The sequence below is a fragment of the Protopterus annectens genome, chromosome 15.part0 (assembly GCF_019279795.1).
Source record: "Protopterus annectens isolate FY-2018-M chromosome 15.part0, PAN1.0, whole genome shotgun sequence".
In the NCBI taxonomy this organism is placed as follows: Eukaryota; Metazoa; Chordata; order Ceratodontiformes; family Protopteridae; genus Protopterus; species Protopterus annectens.
In genome coordinates this window covers 566191332-566211243 of record NC_056749.1, presented here as the reverse complement: position 1 = coordinate 566211243, position 19912 = coordinate 566191332, and the positions used below count along the sequence as shown (strand labels likewise).

Sequence of the window (19912 nt, the reverse complement as noted above, 5' to 3'; positions counted from 1 at the left end):
TTAGAGCTTTCTGAATGGCTTGCATTTCCTTTAAATTGATATGCAGGTGCTTCTGATCCTTTGTCCAAAGGCCCTGCAGAGAGTTGCCCTGAAAATGGGCTCCCCAAGCATAATCCGAGGCGTTCGTGGTTAGAATCTGAGTGGCAGGAGGCAGACAGAAGGGTTTCCCTTTGTTTAGAGTACATGCCCTGGACCACCAAAGGAATTCCTTTTGAAGACAAGGCAGGACGGAGATCAGTATGTCTAAACTGTGGCAATGCTGAGACCATACACTTTTTAGGTACCACTGTATTTTCCTCATGTGTAGTCTTGCATATGGTACGAGAAGGATACAGGAGGCCATGTAACCCAAAGCCTGCAGGAATCTCCTTGCAGAAAGCTGAGTTAAAGTTGCCAAGGTTTTGAAAGTTGAAGCCAGCTGTAATTGTTTTTCGGATGTCAGAAATGCCATCTGGGTTGTGGTGTTTAGAAGAGCACCCAGAAAAGTTATCTGTTGTGAGGGTGTTAAATTTGACTTTTTTATGTTTACAGAAAATCCCAGGAACTTGAGGAGGTTCTGTACAAATTCTAGATGCTGAAGTAAGACATCCTTGCTGTCAAGACATCCTTGCTGTCTGCCTGAATTAGACAATCGTCCAGATAAGGGTAAATTTGAATTCCCTTTAGTCTGCAGTAAGCTACTACTGGAGCCAGGCATTTGGTGAAGACTCTGGGCGCAGTAGACAATCCAAAGGGCAGCGAAGAGAATTGAAAGTGCCTCGATCCGGCCTTGAACCTGAGGTATTTTCTGCGTCCCTGCCTGATGGGAATGTGTAAATATGCCTCCTTTAAATCCAAAGTTACCATCCATGCATCTTTGGACAGCATTGGAAGTAGCTGCTGTAGAGTAAGCATCTTGAATTTTGGAATCTCTAGAAAGGTGTTCAAGACTGACAGATCCAGAATGGGTCTCCACGAGTTTTGCTTCCTGGGGACTAGAAAGAGCCTCGAGTAAAAACCTTGTCCCATCTCTGAAAGTGGAACTAGTTCTATGGCTTTCATAGCCAAAAGAGCTTCCACCTGGTTTAAGGCCTCTGTCCACTGATGTTTTGGAAGGTCTGACCATCCGCTTGGCCTTGGCAGTGTATGAAAATGGAATTTGCAACCTCTTGAAACCACATCCAGAACCCACTTGTCTTGGGTTATAGGAGTCCAATTTTGATAAAAAAAAAAAAGAGAGTTTTCCTCCGAGAGGGGCTTCCAGGCAAGAAGTTCCTGCAGCCCAACAGAGGGAGTCATTGAGTCTGTTTCCTATGAGTTTGTGACCTGTCCTCTCCTCCGCTAGGGGTGGAAGCAGTCCACTGACTTGGTCTATAAGAAGCTTGTGTTTGAGGCCTTCCTCGGGAGAGTCTATATCTACCCCTCTGAGGCCTGTCTGAAGTGGGAAAGGACCAATTTTTAGAAGGTCAATTCCTGCTAAATCTGGGTAGCTGTACTTGTAAGAAATCTTTAACTGTTTGCATAGATTTAGCCCTGTCCTCCATCTTTTTAATCACCTCTTCAGCTTTTGATCCAAACAAAACATTATGCTGAACAGGAGCATCCAATTTAGCTTTTACTTGTTCTGGCAAATTTTGTTCCTTTAGCCATGCATGCCTTCTAATAACTGTGCCGGAGGCAGCAGCCCTACAAGAAGCCTCCAAGGCATCAAATCCACAGTGTAAACCATGCTTCCCAACTTGTTCAGTGGCATGCAATAAATCATGTAATTCCTTATCATCTGCACAGGCAGAAATGGAAGTAAGCTTTTGTTTTAAAACAGACAAAAGAAATTGCTGGTATTTCAGCATATGAAACTGACAGTTTAAAGCCCTAAAGGAGAAGGTAGCAGAAGTGTACACTTTTTTGCCCCATCTTTCTAAAGATCTAGAATCCTTTTCAGTGGGAATGGGTTTTTTGGCAGAAGCGGCCTTAACTCCCTTAGGACCCTGAGAAATGGTTTCAGGGTCAGCAGAAGGTTTCTTGTATAAAAACTGGTGGGAATCAGGAACTCTGTAGCATCTATCAGGCTTAACAGGAGAAGGAGGAAAAGAGTCAGGGGTTAAGTTAGCCTCCGAAAAAGCAACATCCACAATATCCAAAACAGGAGGAATAGCCGGGGGTCTATGTTGGGGGAGAAGAAGAAAATCCCTTAGTCTTTTCTTAGATTCCGAATACTCCTGTCCTTCCCAGTGGAAATGTTCCCTCATTTCATGCAAAGTTTCCCCAAAAGAGAAATCCTCAGGGGGAGAAGCTGAAGGAATGGATTCCTCAGCATCAGAATCCTCATAAGGAGGGAAAGAATATTCCTGGTCAGAAGAAGAAACTGAAGAAACAGAAGCCTGATCAGAGGAATCTTAATAAACTTCCTGCCTTGGCCTTTTATCTGGAGGGGGATGTGAACCTCTAATCATAGTAAGTAAATCCTCCGCCATCTTGAGTAACTGTTTCTGTGACTTGGGAGCCGGTTCAGAAGAGGCCTGTGTTGCAGTCTTTGATTTAGAAGGAGTCTTTGCCTTTGGCTTTGCCTTTATTAGAAGCTGAGTAGGCCTGAAAATCCCTTCGGAAGCCGGTACCTGCACAGCGGCTCCGGACCCATCCGAAGGAGCATTGTCCGAAGGTCCTGCAATAGAAATATTCAAAGGCCTAGTTGGCTCCTCTTGAGAGTCCGTTTCGGCCATTGGTTCTGAAATGGCCGACGACAGGGACTGCAAAAGTGCCTCAGTGACGACGGCCGAACCTGAAGCTGGCTCCGCTTGTGCGATATAGTCAGATTTGGACCTCGGAGGCCTGTCTTTATCCTTGACGTTTGTGAACTCCGGTAGCCGGAACCGTATCAGACGACATTTTGTAGTTAAAGCGCCTACCGAAGTAATGAAAAGCAAAATCGTACCTTCGTTTAATTGTACATTGATTGAATCTAGCACAAAACCGACAACTAGCTACGTCGTGGTCAGGGCCTAAGCAAGGAATACAGTAAGAATGAAAATCCTTATGAGGTATTTGCTTCCCACATGAAATACAATTATTAACTTTTTCTGACATCGGACTGGAGCAAGAAAAAGTTTCCCCAACGGGGTACTTAGCTTTGAGTGGAGAAGAAAATCTTCGGACTGAAGTTTATCAGAAAAAATAGTCAGGAGTCAGCCGACTGGCACTTGCGAACTGCTATCACCGCACGGCAAGAAAGACTGGGGAAGATGGCGTCGGCTGTCAGCTTTGTACTCCTGGCGCTCTGACGTCAGGGAGCATGGTTGAACAGCCGACGCCGGACCCAGACTTTGGGATTCTGGCCGACCGAGGACTGCCTGCCGGCAGGGAGAACCCTACAGTCATGACTGCAACAGTGAAACACTATGAACATCTTTGGATACCAACCAGACATAATTCAGTTCTTGGCAGGATATGACTCGTTTAGCTTAGGGTACTCCAGCAGTGATCTAATGACCATCTGTGGAATCTTTAACTTTAGTCTTGTTAAATCTAAAATGACTCTCAAGGGTCTATTGCAACATTAAAACAAACCTCTTCAGCATCCTGGCTGGAGGCAACAATTCTAGGATTCCATGTGTTAAAATCTCAGCCAAAAGAGTGCCAGTAATTGTTTTCAGCTTTTGGAAGCAGGAAAGAGTACAGTTATGTAAATTTACCATAAATCTAGATGTTCAAGTGTATTCACTGTTGCAGTCATTACATTTGGGTAATCTGCTGGCAGGTTGCCCTCAGCTGGACTGATTAACCAAATCTTGGGTCCTGCGTCGGTTGCTGTCCCTTCTTCCATGACGTCAGGGGTATAAAACATGCAGCAGACACCATTACATCAGTTTTTCTTGCCCCAGGTGTCAGGTGCCCCCCAAAATGGGGAGCAAATAAAATTAAACACAAAAAATATATATCCAGTCCCGAAAGGAAATACAGCAAAAGGGCTTTTAAGCATAGTGAAAGAAAGTAGAGGTATATAGCCAGAGAAAAATAGGGGGCTGGTGGGAGGGTAACCAGGACTGCAACAGTGAATACACTCGAACATCTACATTTATGGTAAGTGTACACAACTGTACTATGTTGATCGTGTTTCACTGCTGCAGACATTACATTTGGGTAGATTCCCAAAGCTATGGTTGGGTGGAGGGAATTATACAGCATTAGAACCAGCTATAAGGCCCTGCAGGACAGCAATGGCAAAGCCAGCTCTGGATTTAGAGAAAAGTGGTAAATGGTAATGTTTGGTGAACGTATGAACCGAGCTCCAGGTAGCAGCTTCTAGAATGTCCCTGGTAGGAACACCTCTGAGAAAGGCTGTAGAAGTAAATGCAGTCCTGGTGGAATGGGATCTGATCGCCTGTGGGAGTTTTTCCATGGTGCATATAGCAAATAAGTACAGTTTTGTACCTACCATAAATGTAGATGTTCGAGTGCTAATACAGCTGCAGTCATAACAGATGGGTTCTCCTGCCGTCAGGCGGGTCCTCGGTTGGCCGAATTCCAAAGTCTAGGTCCGGCGTCGGTTGTTGTCGCTTCTTCCCTGACGTCAGTGCGACAGGGGTATAAAGGAACCAGCCGACGCCATTTTCTTCAGTTTTTCTTGCCCCAGATGTCGGGTGCCCCCAGAAGAAAGGCAAAACATAAATTATATGTAATAATGCAATGCAATAAAATCAAAAACCAGTAGTGCAAGCAAATACACCATAAAAGAATACCCCAATCATGTTGTATGAGGAGGTGTTGGCCATTAGGATTGTCCCAAGAGGGGAAGGAGGGAGGGAAACCTGGACTGCAGCTGTATTGGCACTCGAACATCTACATTTATGGTAGGTACAAAGCTGTACTATGTTCATCGTGCATATAGCTGCAGTCATAACAGATGGGTAGAATCCCAAAGCTAAGAAAGGAGTGGTAGGCACTAGGTGGTACTCTGAGGAGCCAGGATGCCTTGCAAGACTGCAGTGGCAAAGCCTGCCCTAGTTTTGGAGTATATTGGTAGGTGGTAGTGCTTGGAGAAGGTATGTACAGAACTCCAAGTGGCTGCTTCCATAATATCTTTGGTAGGGACTCCTCTGAGAAAGGCTGCAGAGGTGGCAGTGGCCCTTGTGGAGTGAGATCTGATGCCTGTAGGTACAGTCTTGCCATGAAAGAAATAGCAAAAGCGTATGCAGTGGGCTATCCATTTAGAGATTGTCTGTTTCGAAATTGGCTTTCCTTGAGCTCCTACAGCATAGGACACAAAGAGCTGGTCTGATTTTCTGAAAGGCTTTGTTCTGTCCAGATAATAACGTAGCTGTCTGTGGATATCCAGGGAGTGTAGTAGTCTCTCCCCTTTGTTTTGAGGATTAGGATAGAAGGTAGGTAGATGTATGGCCTGATTCAAAGCTACCTTGGATACCACTTTAGGGATAAAGGACGGGTTGGTTCACAAGGAAACTCTGTCCTGATGGAAGATGATGAAAGGCTGCACAGCCATGAGTGCTTGTAGTTCTGAAACTCTACGAGCTGAGGTAATTGCCAGAAGGAAAGCTGTTTTCCAGGACAAATATTGCAAATCTGACGAGGAAGCTGGTTCAAAGGGAGGCAAGGTCAGTTTTTCCAGAATGAAATGGAGATCCCAAGCAGGTATTGGCTGTTTTCTTGGTGGTCTTAGATTCTTAGCCCCTCTGAGGAACTGTCTTAAGAGAGGGTGTGAGAATAAGGGTGGGTCAGTGTTGTATTCTGCAGAAATGGCAGAGGCATGGATTTTGATGGAGGAGAATGAAAGTCCACTGCTTAACAGCTCAGTTAAGTACTGTAGTATTTGAGGTAAATTCAGTTTCGCAGGATCCTGACCCCTTTTCTCATTACAGGCGCAAAACCGCTTCCATTTTGCGGAGTAAGCTTTTCTAGTTGACTGCCTTCTGGCCTCCAAAATGACATCCTGAACCTCCTTGGAGAGTAGGGTTTGTTGTGATGCTAAGGGATCTTCCATGCAGCTAGATTGAGCGTCTTTAGCTGGCTGTGAAGAGTTTTGAAGCTGTGTTGAGTCAAGAGAAGTGGCATTAGAGGCAGTGTCCATGGTGGTGAATGCGTCAGGCTCCTTAGGAGTGGGTACCAGTGTTGTCTTGGCCAGTCCGGAGCAATGAGGATCATCTTTGGTCTGTCTGCTCTGGTTTTCAGTAGAACTTTGGGCAGCAGAGGAAGAGGTGGGAATGCATAAACTGTCATTTATGTCCAACAAAAAGAGAGAGCGTCCACTCTCCAGGCCTTTGGGTGGAAAATCCTTGAGCAAAATTGTCAATTGGTGATTTTTGTGGGAGGCAAATAGATCTACGTCTGGCCTTCCCCATGCTTGGATTATTTCTGTAAAGACTTTTGGATGCAACTTCCATTCGTGTGGATCTGTCATATTTCTGCTTAGGTTGTCTGCCAGCGTGTTTTCCTTGCCTGGCAAGTACTGTGCTTGTAGTTCGAGTTTTAAGTCCATGGCCATGTTCCAAAGTGATATGGTCAGTCTGCATAGGGGGTAGGAATGTGTTCCTCCCTGCTTGTTTATGTACCACATAACTGTGGTGTTGTCTGTTCTTATCAGTAGTTGTCCTGGTTGCAGAAGGTCCTTGAAAGCTGTAACAGCATTTATTACTGCTAGCATTTCCTTTTGATCGATGTGAAGGTGCTTTTCTTTTTGGGACCATTTGCCCTGAATGCACCGATCTGCCATGTGCGCCCCCCAGGCGTAGTCTGAGGCGTCTGTTGTGATGACTTTATTTGCTTGAGGCTTGCTGAATGGAAGGCCTGTGTTCGTTTGGCAAGCTTGAGCCCACCATAGAAATTCCTTTTGCAGACATGGAATTAGTGGTATTACTGTTTCCAAATTGTGGCTGTGTTGAGACCATATGTTTTTTTAGGTACCAATGAAGTTTCCTCGTATGCAGCTTTGCACATGGGATTAGTAAGATGCAAGATGCCATGAATCCCAGAGCCTGCAGGATTTTCCTTGCAGTAAGCCTGGTGCAATTTGCTAGTGCTGTGAAATATTGAGTTAGCTGCCCTTGCTTCTCTGGCGTGAGGTAGGCCATCTGGGTGTTTGTATCCAAGTTGGCACCCAGGAAAATTATCTTCTGAGAGGGTATTAGTCTTGATTTCTTTTTGTTGACTGTGTATCCCAGAGAGCTCAACAACATTATTACATAAGCCAGATGTTTCAGAAGTATGTTCTTGCTGTCCGCTTGGATCAGGCAGTCGTCCAAATAAGGGTATATTTGTATCCCTTGAAGTCTGCAGAAGGCAAGTACTGATGCCAGGCATTTCGTGAATACTCTGGGCGCAGTAGATAAGCCAAAGGGCAATGCAGAGAATTGATAATGAATTGAACCTGCAAGAAATCTGAGGTATCTTCTGCAATTTTGTCTGATTGGGACATGCAGGTATGCCTCCTTGAGGTCCAATGTTACCAGCCAAGACTCCTTGCCCAGCATGTGAAGAAGTTGCTGTAGAGTGAGCATCCTGAATTTTGGTGCGAGTAGAAATGTGTTTTGGATGGACAGGTCCAAAATAGGTCTCCAATCTTTTCCCTTCCTTGGTACCAGGAATAGCCTGGAATAAAAACCTTGACCTTGTTCATGCGTAGGTACCTCTTGAATAGCTTTCATGTCTATGAACTTTGTAATTTGCCTTTGTGCCTCTGCCCTTTGATTGTGTGGCAGGTTTGGCATGCCTCTCATTTTTGGAAGGGTGTGAAAATTAAATCTGTAGCCTCTGTTTATAATGTCCAGTATCCATTTGTCTTTTGTGACGATGCCAATTTTTTGAAAATAATGACAGCTTTCCTAAGGGGGCTGCCATTTGAGACCTGGTTGGCATGCACAGGGGAAGTCATTGGGTTTGCTTTCTGAAAGATTGCGAGTTGTCCTCACCACCTCTTCGTGTAGGAGCTTGCCATTGTCTGCCTCTATACGATCCTTGGGATTGCCCTCTGCCCCTCGGGCGCCTGTATCTGCCTCTTTGGGGTCTGTCTGTGGCAGGAAAGGACCAGTTTTCTGAAGGCCAATTTCTACTAAAACGTGGGGGTTGAACCTGTACAAATTCTTTCACTGTTTGCATTGATTTAGCCTTTTCCTCCATTTTCCTTAATACCTCCTCAGCATTAGCACCAAATAGTACATCCTTTTGAAGAGGGTCGTCTAGTAATTTAGCTTTGACATGATCAGGCAGGGCTTGTTCCTTGAGCCAGGCATGCCTACATATGACTGATCCTGTAACAGCAGCTCTACATGAGGCCTCTAGAGCATCAAAACCACATTGTAAGGTATGCTTACCCACTTCTGCACTATGCATCAAATCCTGTAACTCCTTCAAGTCTGGTTGTTCAGGCTGTGACATTTTACTTTTCAATTCTAACAAAAACTGTTGATACTTTAGCATATGAAACTGACAGTTTAAGGCCCTCATGGATAAGGTAGCCGAGGTATATACCTTTTTTCCCCACCTTTCTAAGGATCTGGAATCTCTCTCGGAAAGCAATGGATTTTTAGCAATGGGGGCCTTAACTCCCTTGGGGCCCTGTGAGATGGTTTCTGGGTCAGCAGCATGGCTTTTGTATAGAAATTGGTGTGAGTCAGGAACCCTGTAGTACCTGTCAGGCTTAACAGGAGCTGGAGGTAGAGAGTCCGGGTTAAGGCAGGCCTCCGAGTAAACATCATCTAGTATGTCCAAGACAGGAGGTATAGCCAGAGGCCTGTGCTGAGGAAGCAAGAGAAATCCCCTGAGCCTTTTCTTGGAATCAGAATAATCCTGGCCTTCCCAGTGGAAGTGTTCCCTTAACGTATGCAAAGTTTCCCCAAATGAGTAATCCTCAGGGGGGGATACAGAAGGGATGAACTCCTCCGCATCAGAGTCTTCAAAAGGGGAGTAAGAATGTTCCTGATCAGAGTGCTCTGAAATAATGGAGCCCTGATCAGAGGAGGGGGAATCTTCCTCCACTCTAGGCCTTTTGTCCAGAGGGGGCAGAGAACCTCTTAAGAGTAATTAAATCCTCAGCCATTTTAAGCATCTGTTTCTTAGGCATGGGGCCTGGAGATGGGCCCCGAGTAGCTGGTCTCTTAGAGTGCATGGTTGCTTTAGACTTTGTGAAAGCCTTGATGGAGAAAGAAGAGGAAGGTCTGAAGACACCTTGAGTGGAGGTGGACCTGTCCACATTCTGAGTTTCAGCGTCAAGCGTGGCTTCGGTATCTGTAGTCAGGGTGTGGGCCGAGGAGCCTGCGACCTCGGGGACAGGAGACACCGCTAAAGACAGGTCGTCGGTAGGCAGGGGCTGCGTAGGCGCCTGACTGAGAACAGGACCACGTGTAGTCGGCTTTGGCGTGGTGTCGGTAGAGGCCGCGGACCTCGCGTGTCGGTCCTTGTCTTTGCGTTTTTTAGACAAAACCGGAGTCGGAGTATCCGACAACATGGTATAGTTAAATGCTTTTCCAAAATAATGCTGGGCGAACTCCGCCCGATGCTTAATAGTGCGTTTGTTGAATGTAGCACAAAAGCGACAGGCCAAGACCTCGTGGTCTGGGCCTAAACAAGGTATACAGAGGGAATGGAAATCCTTATGCGGTATTTGCTTCCCACAAGAAATACAATTAACTTTGTCTGACATCGGTCTGAGGCAAGAAAAGTTTCCCCAACGGGGTACTTGGCTTTTAAGAAGACTTCGGTTTCCAAAATTTTCGTAATCTCAGGAGCTGGCCGACCGGCACTTGCAAACTGCTTCTGCTTTGGGCACCACGCGGCAAGACAGACTGAAGAAAATGGCGTCGGCTGGTTCCTTTATACCCCTGTCACACTGACGTCAGGGAAGAAACGACAACAACCGACGCCAGACCTAGACTTTGGAATTCAGCCGACCGAGGACCCGCCTGACGGCAGGAGAACCCATCTGTTATGACTGCAGCTGTATGCACAATGAACATCTAATACAATGGCTTATCCATTTGGAAATGGTTTGCTTTGAAATAGCCTTTCCCTCTGCCCCTGCAGCAAATGCCACCAGCAGTTCAGATTTTCTTTGAGATTTTGTCCTGTTTAAGTAAAATCTAAGTTGTCCGTGTACATCCAATTAATGCAGAATCTGCTCCCCCTTGTTCTGTGGACTGGGAAAGAAAGTTGGCAAATGAATGGTCTGATTAAGAGCCACACTGGATACCACCTTAAGCGTGAAGGATGGACTGGTCCTGAGAGATACCCTGTCCGTATGAAAAATGATTAAAGGCTCCACTGCCATAAGAGCCTGTAATTCGGAAATCCTTCTAGCTGAAGTGACTGCTAAAAGGAAAGCTGTTTTCAGGAGAGAAATTTTAAGTCTGCAGTAGCAGCTGGCTCGAAAGGAGGGAGAGTGAGTTTTTCCAATACAAAATTGAGGTCCCAGGGAGGGGTTGGAGCTCTTCTGGGTGGTCTTAAGTTTTTGGCCCCTCTGAGATACTGCTATAGCAGAGGATGAGAGAAGAGGGGAGGTTCTGTGTTGTAATGAGCTGAAATGGCTGAGGCATGGAATTTTATGGAAGAAAAGGATAGGCCCTTATGAAGCATCTCAGTTAAGTATTGTAAAATCTGAGGAATGTTGGGCACTCCTGTTCTTATCCCGTTGGGATTAATTCCAGGCACAGAATCTTTTCCATGTCAGCATAAGATTTTCTAGTACTAGGCCTTCTCACCTCCAAAATGACATCCATCACAGGTTTGCTGAGGGATGCCAAGGGTGAATTTAGGTGATAAGCCATGCTACAAGATTCAAAGTTTGGAGCAGAGTGTGCAGAATTTGGATGTTCTGCTGAGACAGTAAAGTAAGGTGTCTGTGGCAGGTGCCACAGTGGAAGTTGTGACACATTGCACAGGAGTGGGTACCAGTGTTGGCGAGGCCATTCTGGAGCAATCAAAATCATTTTTAGTTTGTCCTGCTTGACTTTTAGTAGAACTTTGGAGCGCAGAGGGGGAAGGCATAGACTGACAGATTTTTCCAGCTGAAGGATAGAGCATCCACTTTCCAGGCTTTTTTGTGATGAGTTCTTGTGCAAAATGTGCCCAACTGACAATTCTGGGGTGAAGCAAAAAAAAGCTATGCCTGGGCTCCGCCATTTGCATGTCAACATGCTGAAAATCCGTGGTTCCAGTTTCCATTCGTGTGGGTCCATGAGATTTCTGCTTAGTTCGTCTGTCAGAGTATTCAGCTTTCCTGGCAGGAATTGAGCTTGTAGTTGTACTTGACAGGTCAAGGCAGTGTTCCATAATGCCATGGCTAGTCTGCAAAGGGGGTAGGAGTGTGTACCCCCCTGCTTGTTTATGTACCACATAACTGTGGTGTTGTCTATCATTAACTGTCCTAGATGAAGGTGGTCCTTGAAGGCTGTCAGAGCATTCTGTACAGCTAACATTTCTTTTTGATTGATATGAAGGTGCACCTTGCTGGCTAGGCTTATGTAGGCCCTTGGGCCGATAGCCTAGTACCTACCTATGATCCTATGATTTGGGCTCCATTTGCCATAAATGCACTTCCCTGTCAGATGTCCCCCCCCCCCAGCATAGTCTGAAGCGTCTGTAGTTAGGGTTTGGGTGGCAGGGGGTGGTGTGAATGGCAGTCCCTTGTTTTGGTGGCAGGCCTCTGCCCACCACAGGAACTGTAGTTGCAGGCAAGGTATGATCAGAGTCATTGTTTCCAGGTTGTGACAATGCTGACTCCAGAGACTTTTTAAGTACCACTGAAGTTTCCTCATATGCAGACTTGCATATGGAATTAGAAGAATGCAGGAGGCCATGAACCCCAAGGCTTGCAGTATTCGCCTTGCAGAAAGCAGGGTTTTTGTGGCCACCTGTTTGAAGTCACCACATGAATTTGCTTCTCTGGCATACGGAAAGCCATCTGGGCAGTTGTATTCAAGCTTGCACCCAGGAATGTAATTTTTTGAGAGGGTACCAGTTGTGATTTCTTTTCGTTTATAGTGTACCCTAGACAAGTTAGAACCCTTTTTACAAATGCCAGATGGTTTAGAAAAGTGTCTGTTTTCTGCCTGAATTAGACGATCGTCCAGGTATGGACATATTTGAATATTTCTTTACCTGCAAAATGCAATTAATGGAGTCAGGCACTTGGTAAAGACCCTGGGCACAGTAGATAAGCCAAAGGGCAGTGCAGAGAAATGGTAATGCAAGTAGCCTGTTTTGAGGCGGAGGTATCTTCAGCAAGATTCCCCGATTGGGATATGCAGGTAAGCCTCTTTTAAATCTAGAGTTGCCAACCAGGCATCTTTGCCTAGCATAGGAAGTAACTGAAGAGTCAGCATCTTGAATTCTGGAATGTCCAGAAAGGTGCTTACAGTAGTTAAGTCCAGAACTGGATGCCATGATTTGTCCTTTCTGGGTACCAGGAGCAGTTTTGAAGAGAAACCTTGTCCCTTTACTTCATGGGCATGGGGCTATTCAACCAGTACCAGAAGAGGAAAAGTACTTGTTTTTGGGCCTCTGCCACTGATTTGAGGGCAGATATGGCCATCCATTTGGAATTGGCAACGTGTGGAAATGAAATCTGTATCCCTGGGATACTATATTTAAAACCCATTTGTCCTGGGTTATAAGTTGTCAGTTTCTTGCATGAAGAGCCAGTTTTCCCCACAAATGGGCAGTTAAAAGGTAAGTGCTTGGTATGTGTAAAGGGAGGTCCTTGAGACTGCTTACCATAGGGAGGTGTTTTGTTGTTTCCAGATTTGGAGGCGGCGGCACCCCATTGGTTTTGTTCTGAAAGTCCCTTGTAACTGAAACCGGGAGTCTTTGGAATGTCTGGGTTTGACTTGAGTGGCTCTAGAAGGAACTGGAAAGAGCCAGTTCTTAGTAGGCCAGTGCCTACTAAATCTTGGAGGTTGCACTAGTAAGAAATCTTTCAGTTTGCACAGATTTAGCTTTATCTTCCATATTGTTTTAAACTTCTTCAGCCTTATTACCGAAGAGACGGTCCTGTTGTAAAAGAGCATCCAACAATTTTGCTTTAACATGATCAGGCAGATTTTGCTCTTTGAGCCAAGCATGACTTCTTAGCACAGACCCAGTTACAGCAGCCCTACAAGAGGCCTCCAAAGAATCAAAACCACATTGTAAAGTATGTTTTCCAACTTGTTCAGTTGAATGCAATAAATCCTGTAAATCTTTGTTTTCCACAGTCAGAAATTAACATTTTCCATTTAAGCAGTCCCATGATATGCTGTTGATATTTTAGCATATGAAATCATAGAAGGGACAGCAACCAATGCAGGACTCAAGACTTTGTTAATCAGGCCGACTGAGGGCAACTGCCAGCAGATTACCCAAATGTAATGACTGCAACAGTGAAACAAGAACATCTCTTGTGGCCTGACCAGAAACTGAGGCTAATAACCTCAGGAGATTTTAAAATCCACTAGTAAGTAGTCATATGACTGACCTAAGCAACTAACAGGAGGCCAATAGGCCTCTCATTCTGATACAAAGTAATGGGGAATGGGAGTGGGGTGAAGAAACAGGGATGAGATTTTGAGGCTTCTGCTAATAGAGTCAACTGCTCCGTGCTGGGTCCTGTGGGCTTCCCAATACATAAGGTAATCTGCTATCTTTTTGCTACCATTTTCTCTTGTGTGGCATTCCCACACCAGCTATTAATCTTTCCCCAGTCTCCAAGTAATAAGGATCATGCTAGTAGTAGCCTCTGCTGTACTTTGGGACGCAATTATTAAATGTTTCAGACCATGTTTTTTGCGTGATCCTGTGACCTCTTCACTGTTACAGGAAGAAGATCCAAACAGCTATATACGAGTTATACTCTCACATTCAAACAGGTTCAGAATCAGCCAAGAATTCTTCCTGATAACACACTCCTAATGCAGAAAGCCTGGATGCTGCAGCCACATCACCACTCTCACATTTTAACGCACATCTGAAAAACACACTGGTCTTGGTCCAGTATAAAAGAAAGTCTTCCATGCTTTCATACTGTGTTCTCCAAAAAATACCCTGGAATGGTTTGAAGACATGCTGCATGTACTTCACTCTAAATCTAGTAATTTAGGGTCCTAAATGCTAGGGTTAACTTAAGTAAGCAATTCTTTCCAGAGTCCTAAATGCCAGGATTAACGTAAGTAAGCAATTCTTTCCAAACTTGTCAAGCAATATGCTCTCCCTTACAATGGAAAAGGGATTCACCTAGCAGCTAGTCTCACTTAGCAGACTAAAGGCAATATCTGGGTCTGCTACACAACTTTACAAAAATGCACAGAAGTCCTACAGCCTACAGAAGTGGTCAGGCCTTTCAATTCTATTGGTTTCAAAGACCTCCAGCCTCACAGGTTCAAAGCATCTCATCTGTGAGGCTAATGATATTGTCACTTGAAATGTTCCCTCAACTGAGGGAGAAAAGTCAGACTCTAGACAGTACCTCATGCATCTCAGCAAGCAAGGTGGAAGACCACCTGCAACAGTCCAGTTCCTCAAGCTGCAAGCTACTGAAGCTTACTTTTTGGTGGGACACTGGCTGGGACTAGGGTAAACCAGCAACACAGTCCAGTTCCTCAAGCTGCAAGCTACTGAAGCTTACTTTTTGGTGGGACACTGGCTTGGACAAGGGTAAACCAAGCTGTCAAGACAGCTACTCAGGTCTGGAAGAGGGCATGGCCACAGGTGTTTGATAAAATGGGACATTACTGGGGATTCATGTACCAGTTTGGTGGGGGAGGAGGGATCCCTGGAGTCAGACTTATGGGTGACATCAGTCAATGAATGTCCACCCTTCTTTGTAATTAAATAATGTTCTGGTGGGGGAGAGCACTACCATCAGCCATCATGGACGGTCAAGTCTGATTCAGTCCAATGGGATGTTTTAATGGTTGGAAACATGGCTGTCTCCTCAGGAACATTAGATACCTCATCTGCAACAGACTTAAGGGCTGGGGGATGCTCAAATGACTTTGTGAAGCTAACTTCTTAGGTGTACTACCTAGTTTGATAGTCTGACTTCTCTGGAACTTGTTTCTCCTTTTTTCTGAAGTGCCACCTTGTTGCAGTGAGTCTGCAGACACAGAAGACTGGACTAAGGCAGCCATAATTCTCTACCTCAGCACGTACACTAACTACTTTCTCATAACACCTTCAGATAAAGCTCTGGCAAACATGATAATTAGCAAGGTGGTGCAGTACACCCTATAAACTTAGGAATTTAATGCATGTAGGCATACCTGTTAAGTATTCTTTGAGGTGGAATTAACTTATACTTTCATGGATTTCATCCATTCCCCCGACACACATTAAAGCAAAAACCTGAAGTAAACTCACCGGTGAGAGGTGATCTTAGCACATAGGTTAAGACAAATACACAACTCTGCAGCTGTTTCCATCTGACAGTTTGAAGAGTAGTACATCAGCCTCAACAACTAGGACCACAGTACAGTTGTGCCTACTTCAGTGTTTCAAAAAAAAAAAAAAAAAAAAAAAAAAAAAAAAAAAACGTCAGAAGAACTTTCTAAAAAGGATCAAATAAATTACTAAACTACACAAAAACACTAAAAAGTGTCAATCACAAATTCAAATGGAAAAATGGTTTTCAAAGTATTGTAGAATATGGCTAAAAAAATTGCTAGTACTGTTGTTAAAGTGCTGTAGTTAAGGGACAAGAGAACTTCAAAACAGCTACAATGCTTCTTGAAAAAGGACCCATTCAGTCCATGATGAATGGACAGCTGTGATAAGCAATTCAGTGAATGACATTGACATAATGCAGATACATTATAAAAGCTAACTCAAACATACTTGTTAATGAATTGTTCTAATCCTTGTCTTCTTTCCTCAATGAAAGCATCTTCAAATATACCTTCATCCCCTCGGAACGGTAGCTGTCTTTTTAATGCTTTCCCAGGGAGTGGAGGCACTACAATCTGTGGAAAGAAAAGAAAAACACCCTGTGTGTTTCAAGTCCAACAGTACATTTAAGTGCAGTCAATGTAACAAATCTTCAAAAGGGAGAATACAGCAGTAGCCTTAACATGGTGGCCCATTAGTCATACCAGCACAGATGTGGGATCATACCAGTTTTCCCTCAGCAATGAACTCCCCCTCAATGACTGCCAGCAAAAATCTCACTTGCAAACACTGGTTAACTTGTGCAGTACTACCTGAACAATCTTCATGTCTTAAGTGACAATGTTACAGCTAACTCAGCACAATATTATACCAATGTCAGTATTTTTTTAAGTGACTCATGAAAACTAAAATATGACTGACTATATAGTTCTCATCCTGTGGGAAGGGGCATTAAATCATTAAGACTCCTCTTTCAAAGAGCCCTGTTATACAGACTACACATGTTCTGCAGTAACTTTATTGCAATGGGTCATGTAGCAATAGGCTTAATACAGTAAGTACCACTGAACACAGAACTCCAAATAGATTGCAAATGTAGGCAAAGCTCTTTACCCCTGGGTATCCAACTTAGTATTTTTGTGGTGTGTGCGCACACTCCAGCCCATGTGGTAGCCTCTAGGATGACAAAGTGTGCGCTGACTGCATAATTTCATATAACCAGCATCAATAGCGAACTAGCCACTTATAAGTTACTCTTTCATGCTGCTCTTTCATAAAGGGAACCAAGACTTAAGATGCACCTTTTCCAAAGTAAAACTATGAAAATGCAAATAAGAGATATTTATCAGTTTCACTCATTCATACTCAGCTTTTTTCAGTATTCCTCTTTAGGGTCCAGAGGAAGCTGGAACAAATCCTGGCATGCACTGAAAAATACTGCAAAAAAAGATAATACTAATAAATGTTAGAGAACTCATTGCTTTACGCATAAAAATGTGTTTTATTACAATGGTTTTAGTAAAAACAAACCCATCTGAATAGGCATTTGACATTATACAATATACCACTGAAATCCTTCTCCCTGAAGAGTCAGCAGCCAAGAATGTCTTCAATAGGGGGTACACGTAGTCTATGTACATACATATACACAAGCATATGCATGCACATGAAATTATATACACAAAGTACAGCATGTTTTATGATGTGCAGATATTACGCATGAACCATACCTCTCAACCACTTAGTGGATATCTGGATACAGACAAATAATGGGAGGACAAAGGGCCAAAAATAGCAAGTTTTTAAATACTGTTCTTATAAACAAAGTTAACAGAACAGGTTTTGCATTAGCATGAAGGCTGAAAGTCAAATTCTGCCCTTATTTTCTGACTTCAGTCCTCAATGATTTTCCAGAAAACCAAACATTGAGGAGCAGCTAAATAGGAGCGAAAAATCTCAACAGTTGAGAGGTACGATACAGTGGATATAAAAAAAGTGTACACATCCCTGTTAAAATGCCAGGTTTTGTGACATACAAAAATGAGACCACAATAAATAATTTCAAAACGTTTCCCACCTTTAATGTGACCTATCATGTGTATCACTGAAATCAAATCTATTAGAGGAAAAAAATATATATACAATAAGCTGGTTGCTTAAGTGTGCACACCCTTAAATTATTACTTTGTGAAGGAGCTTTTGATTTAATTACGGCATTCAGTCTTCTTGGGTAGGAGTCTATCAGCATGGCACGTCTTGACTTGACAACTGCTGCAGCAAACTGTACACAAGGCCTTAGGAACTCATGAAAGGTGAGGGAAGGACAAGGAAAGTAAAATCTACATTTATGGAAAATATACAACTTTAGACCATTACTACAAGTAATGAAAAAGTACAGTTGTGTAAAATCATACCATAACAGCAGATGTCCTTCCCTTCACTGTTTCAGTATTCCTTACTTTAGGGGGTTTCCCTGCCAAGGGTAGCCCAACATCTGGCCACCGGCAAGTATACCAAAGCCTTAGGATTAGTAGTACATCATGTGTCACATGCAAGTTCCCTGCTAATGGTGCAGGGCATAAAGGTGATTTACAGACACATTTACCCCATAACTGAAAAGGAGGAACAGTCCAAGTAGTAAAAAAAGAGCATGTGCATCCAGAAGGAAGGAAAGAAATGGAATGATGTTGGGAAGGAAACTTACTGTTATGGTAAGATTTTACCAAACTGTACCATGTTCTAGATTACTGCTGCAGCACTCCTTACTCTACTCTTGAGAGTACTAAAGTTAAAGAAAAATCAGGAAGAGTAAGGACCAACAGAGCCCTCAAGAATGCCATGCAGGCAAACCTGGCTCTGGAAACCACATCCAGCTTGTACGGTTTAGTAAATGTATTATGAGGTCAAAGTATCGGAATTAGTATCCAATCCTTTGAGAAAGAAAGAAAAAAAAAAAAAAAAAAAAAAACTAGAGGAAGCCACAGCCCTGGTAGAATGAGCCTTAAGCAGAAAAGCTTTTCCCGTGATAATACCTCACTTTGTGAGGTATTAACTCGAAATTTTCTACAATTGTTAAGCATCTGGCTGGGTTTGTTTGTTCTGATTTATACTTTGTGGCTTTGCAGTTGCCTGCCCCTACTGTAAATATGATCTGGGACACTCATCCCAGTATAGTGTCATTACCTCATTCTACCTAATCCAGGGAGAACATTTGAAAAGGCCAACCCAGTTAGTTTCCGCTCCTCCTTTACCCTTTCCACTTTACAAAAAAAATAAATAAATTTTCTAAGCTCGTTTCCTGCCTTTCCCGTAAGTCATCTAGACAGTCCAGATATAGATTTGCTCTATCCAGGACTGTTTGTAAGCTTCTGAGCCCCCAAGCTTTTGCGTTGGAGGGAAGCCTTCTAGCTTAATTTATTTTCTTAGAACTAGCCAGTTTTCTATTTCAGCACTCAAGTCTGTTTCTTTGAGCTCAGCACTTGTTCAGAACTTTCGTTGTAAGCACTAAATAAGCTACAAATTACTACAGCACTCAACCTTCCTCACTTGTCTAGAGAAAAATCGTTTTTAGTACTTAATAAGCACCTATCCAGGCATGTCTAAGGGTCAGCTCCTGGCATTTTCTCCCGTCTACCTGATGAATTCGGGCATCTAGGGGCAATGCAGCAATTGCCTCATGTACACAGACAACCCTCTCCTCCTACCACTCAACACTTCAACCTGAGAGAGATGCACTTATATAGCCAAACTGGAAGCAAAGCTCTCTTCACCCAGGACTGGACTAGAGAGTCAGGAGGAGAAGGTAAATGCTTGCACCACACCATACTCATCACATAGTCCCTCAAAAACCTACACCACCAAAACACACATGGAAACAACACACAAACCTACATTCGCGGAGGCAGTCAAAAATCTACTCAAGCAACAGGGACCAACAAAGCAGCAATGCAAGCAACCTCCAACCCCAACGCAACCCAAATGACACAGCCCACAAACTCAGTGTGCCACTCAACCACAGCCCATAAGGCACAACATACCCAACACTCTAGTCATAGGCGACTCTAGTCAGGCACACTGATGTTCCACTCACCAGGCTATACAAGGAGAAAGTTACTGTCAGCTGCCTGTCAGATGCCAGGATCTGCCACAACGCACGCACTCAGGTCACTCCACAAGTACAAATATGGCTCTGTCATTGTCCAAGTTGGTGTGAATGACCCAAGACGTACCTCCCTGGACTACATGAAAAGACATGGAGGAGCTGTCCGATCTTGTAGCCCAGGCAGGTATGACCCTAGCCCTGAGTAGCATCTTGCCATCACCCAGAATGATACCCACAGTACAAGGACAAAATGATTGACTTCAACAATTGGCTAAGCTTCTGGTGTCATTCTAAGGGGGTCCAGTATCTGTCTGCCTGGGATGACATGATAGACAAACCACGATGCTTTGCCAGAGATGGCCTGCACCTGTCGCCCTTGGGATTCCAGATACTGGCTAAGGCTCTTGCCACCCCTACAGTGCCTTTTTTAGGCAAGGTTCAAATGACAAATTCACCACCATAACAGGTACA

The 19912-nt window shown here is 44.0% G+C and overlaps 1 protein-coding gene across 3 annotated transcripts in view; it reads right to left on the bottom strand.

Moving 5' to 3' along the window:
• Positions 1-19912, bottom strand: part of LOC122789923 (sorting nexin-12) — a 427546-nt gene that overhangs the window by 152764 nt on the left and 254870 nt on the right. For 2 of the 3 annotated variants that reach the window (XM_044057389.1, XM_044057387.1), the window contains one exon: positions 15790-15914. In XM_044057389.1, the coding sequence (XP_043913324.1) occupies positions 15790-15914 (125 nt within the window). Of the gene's footprint in view, positions 1-15315; positions 15440-15789; positions 15915-19912 lie in introns of all 3 variants that reach the window. The other variant, XM_044057388.1, reaches the window with a different exon arrangement.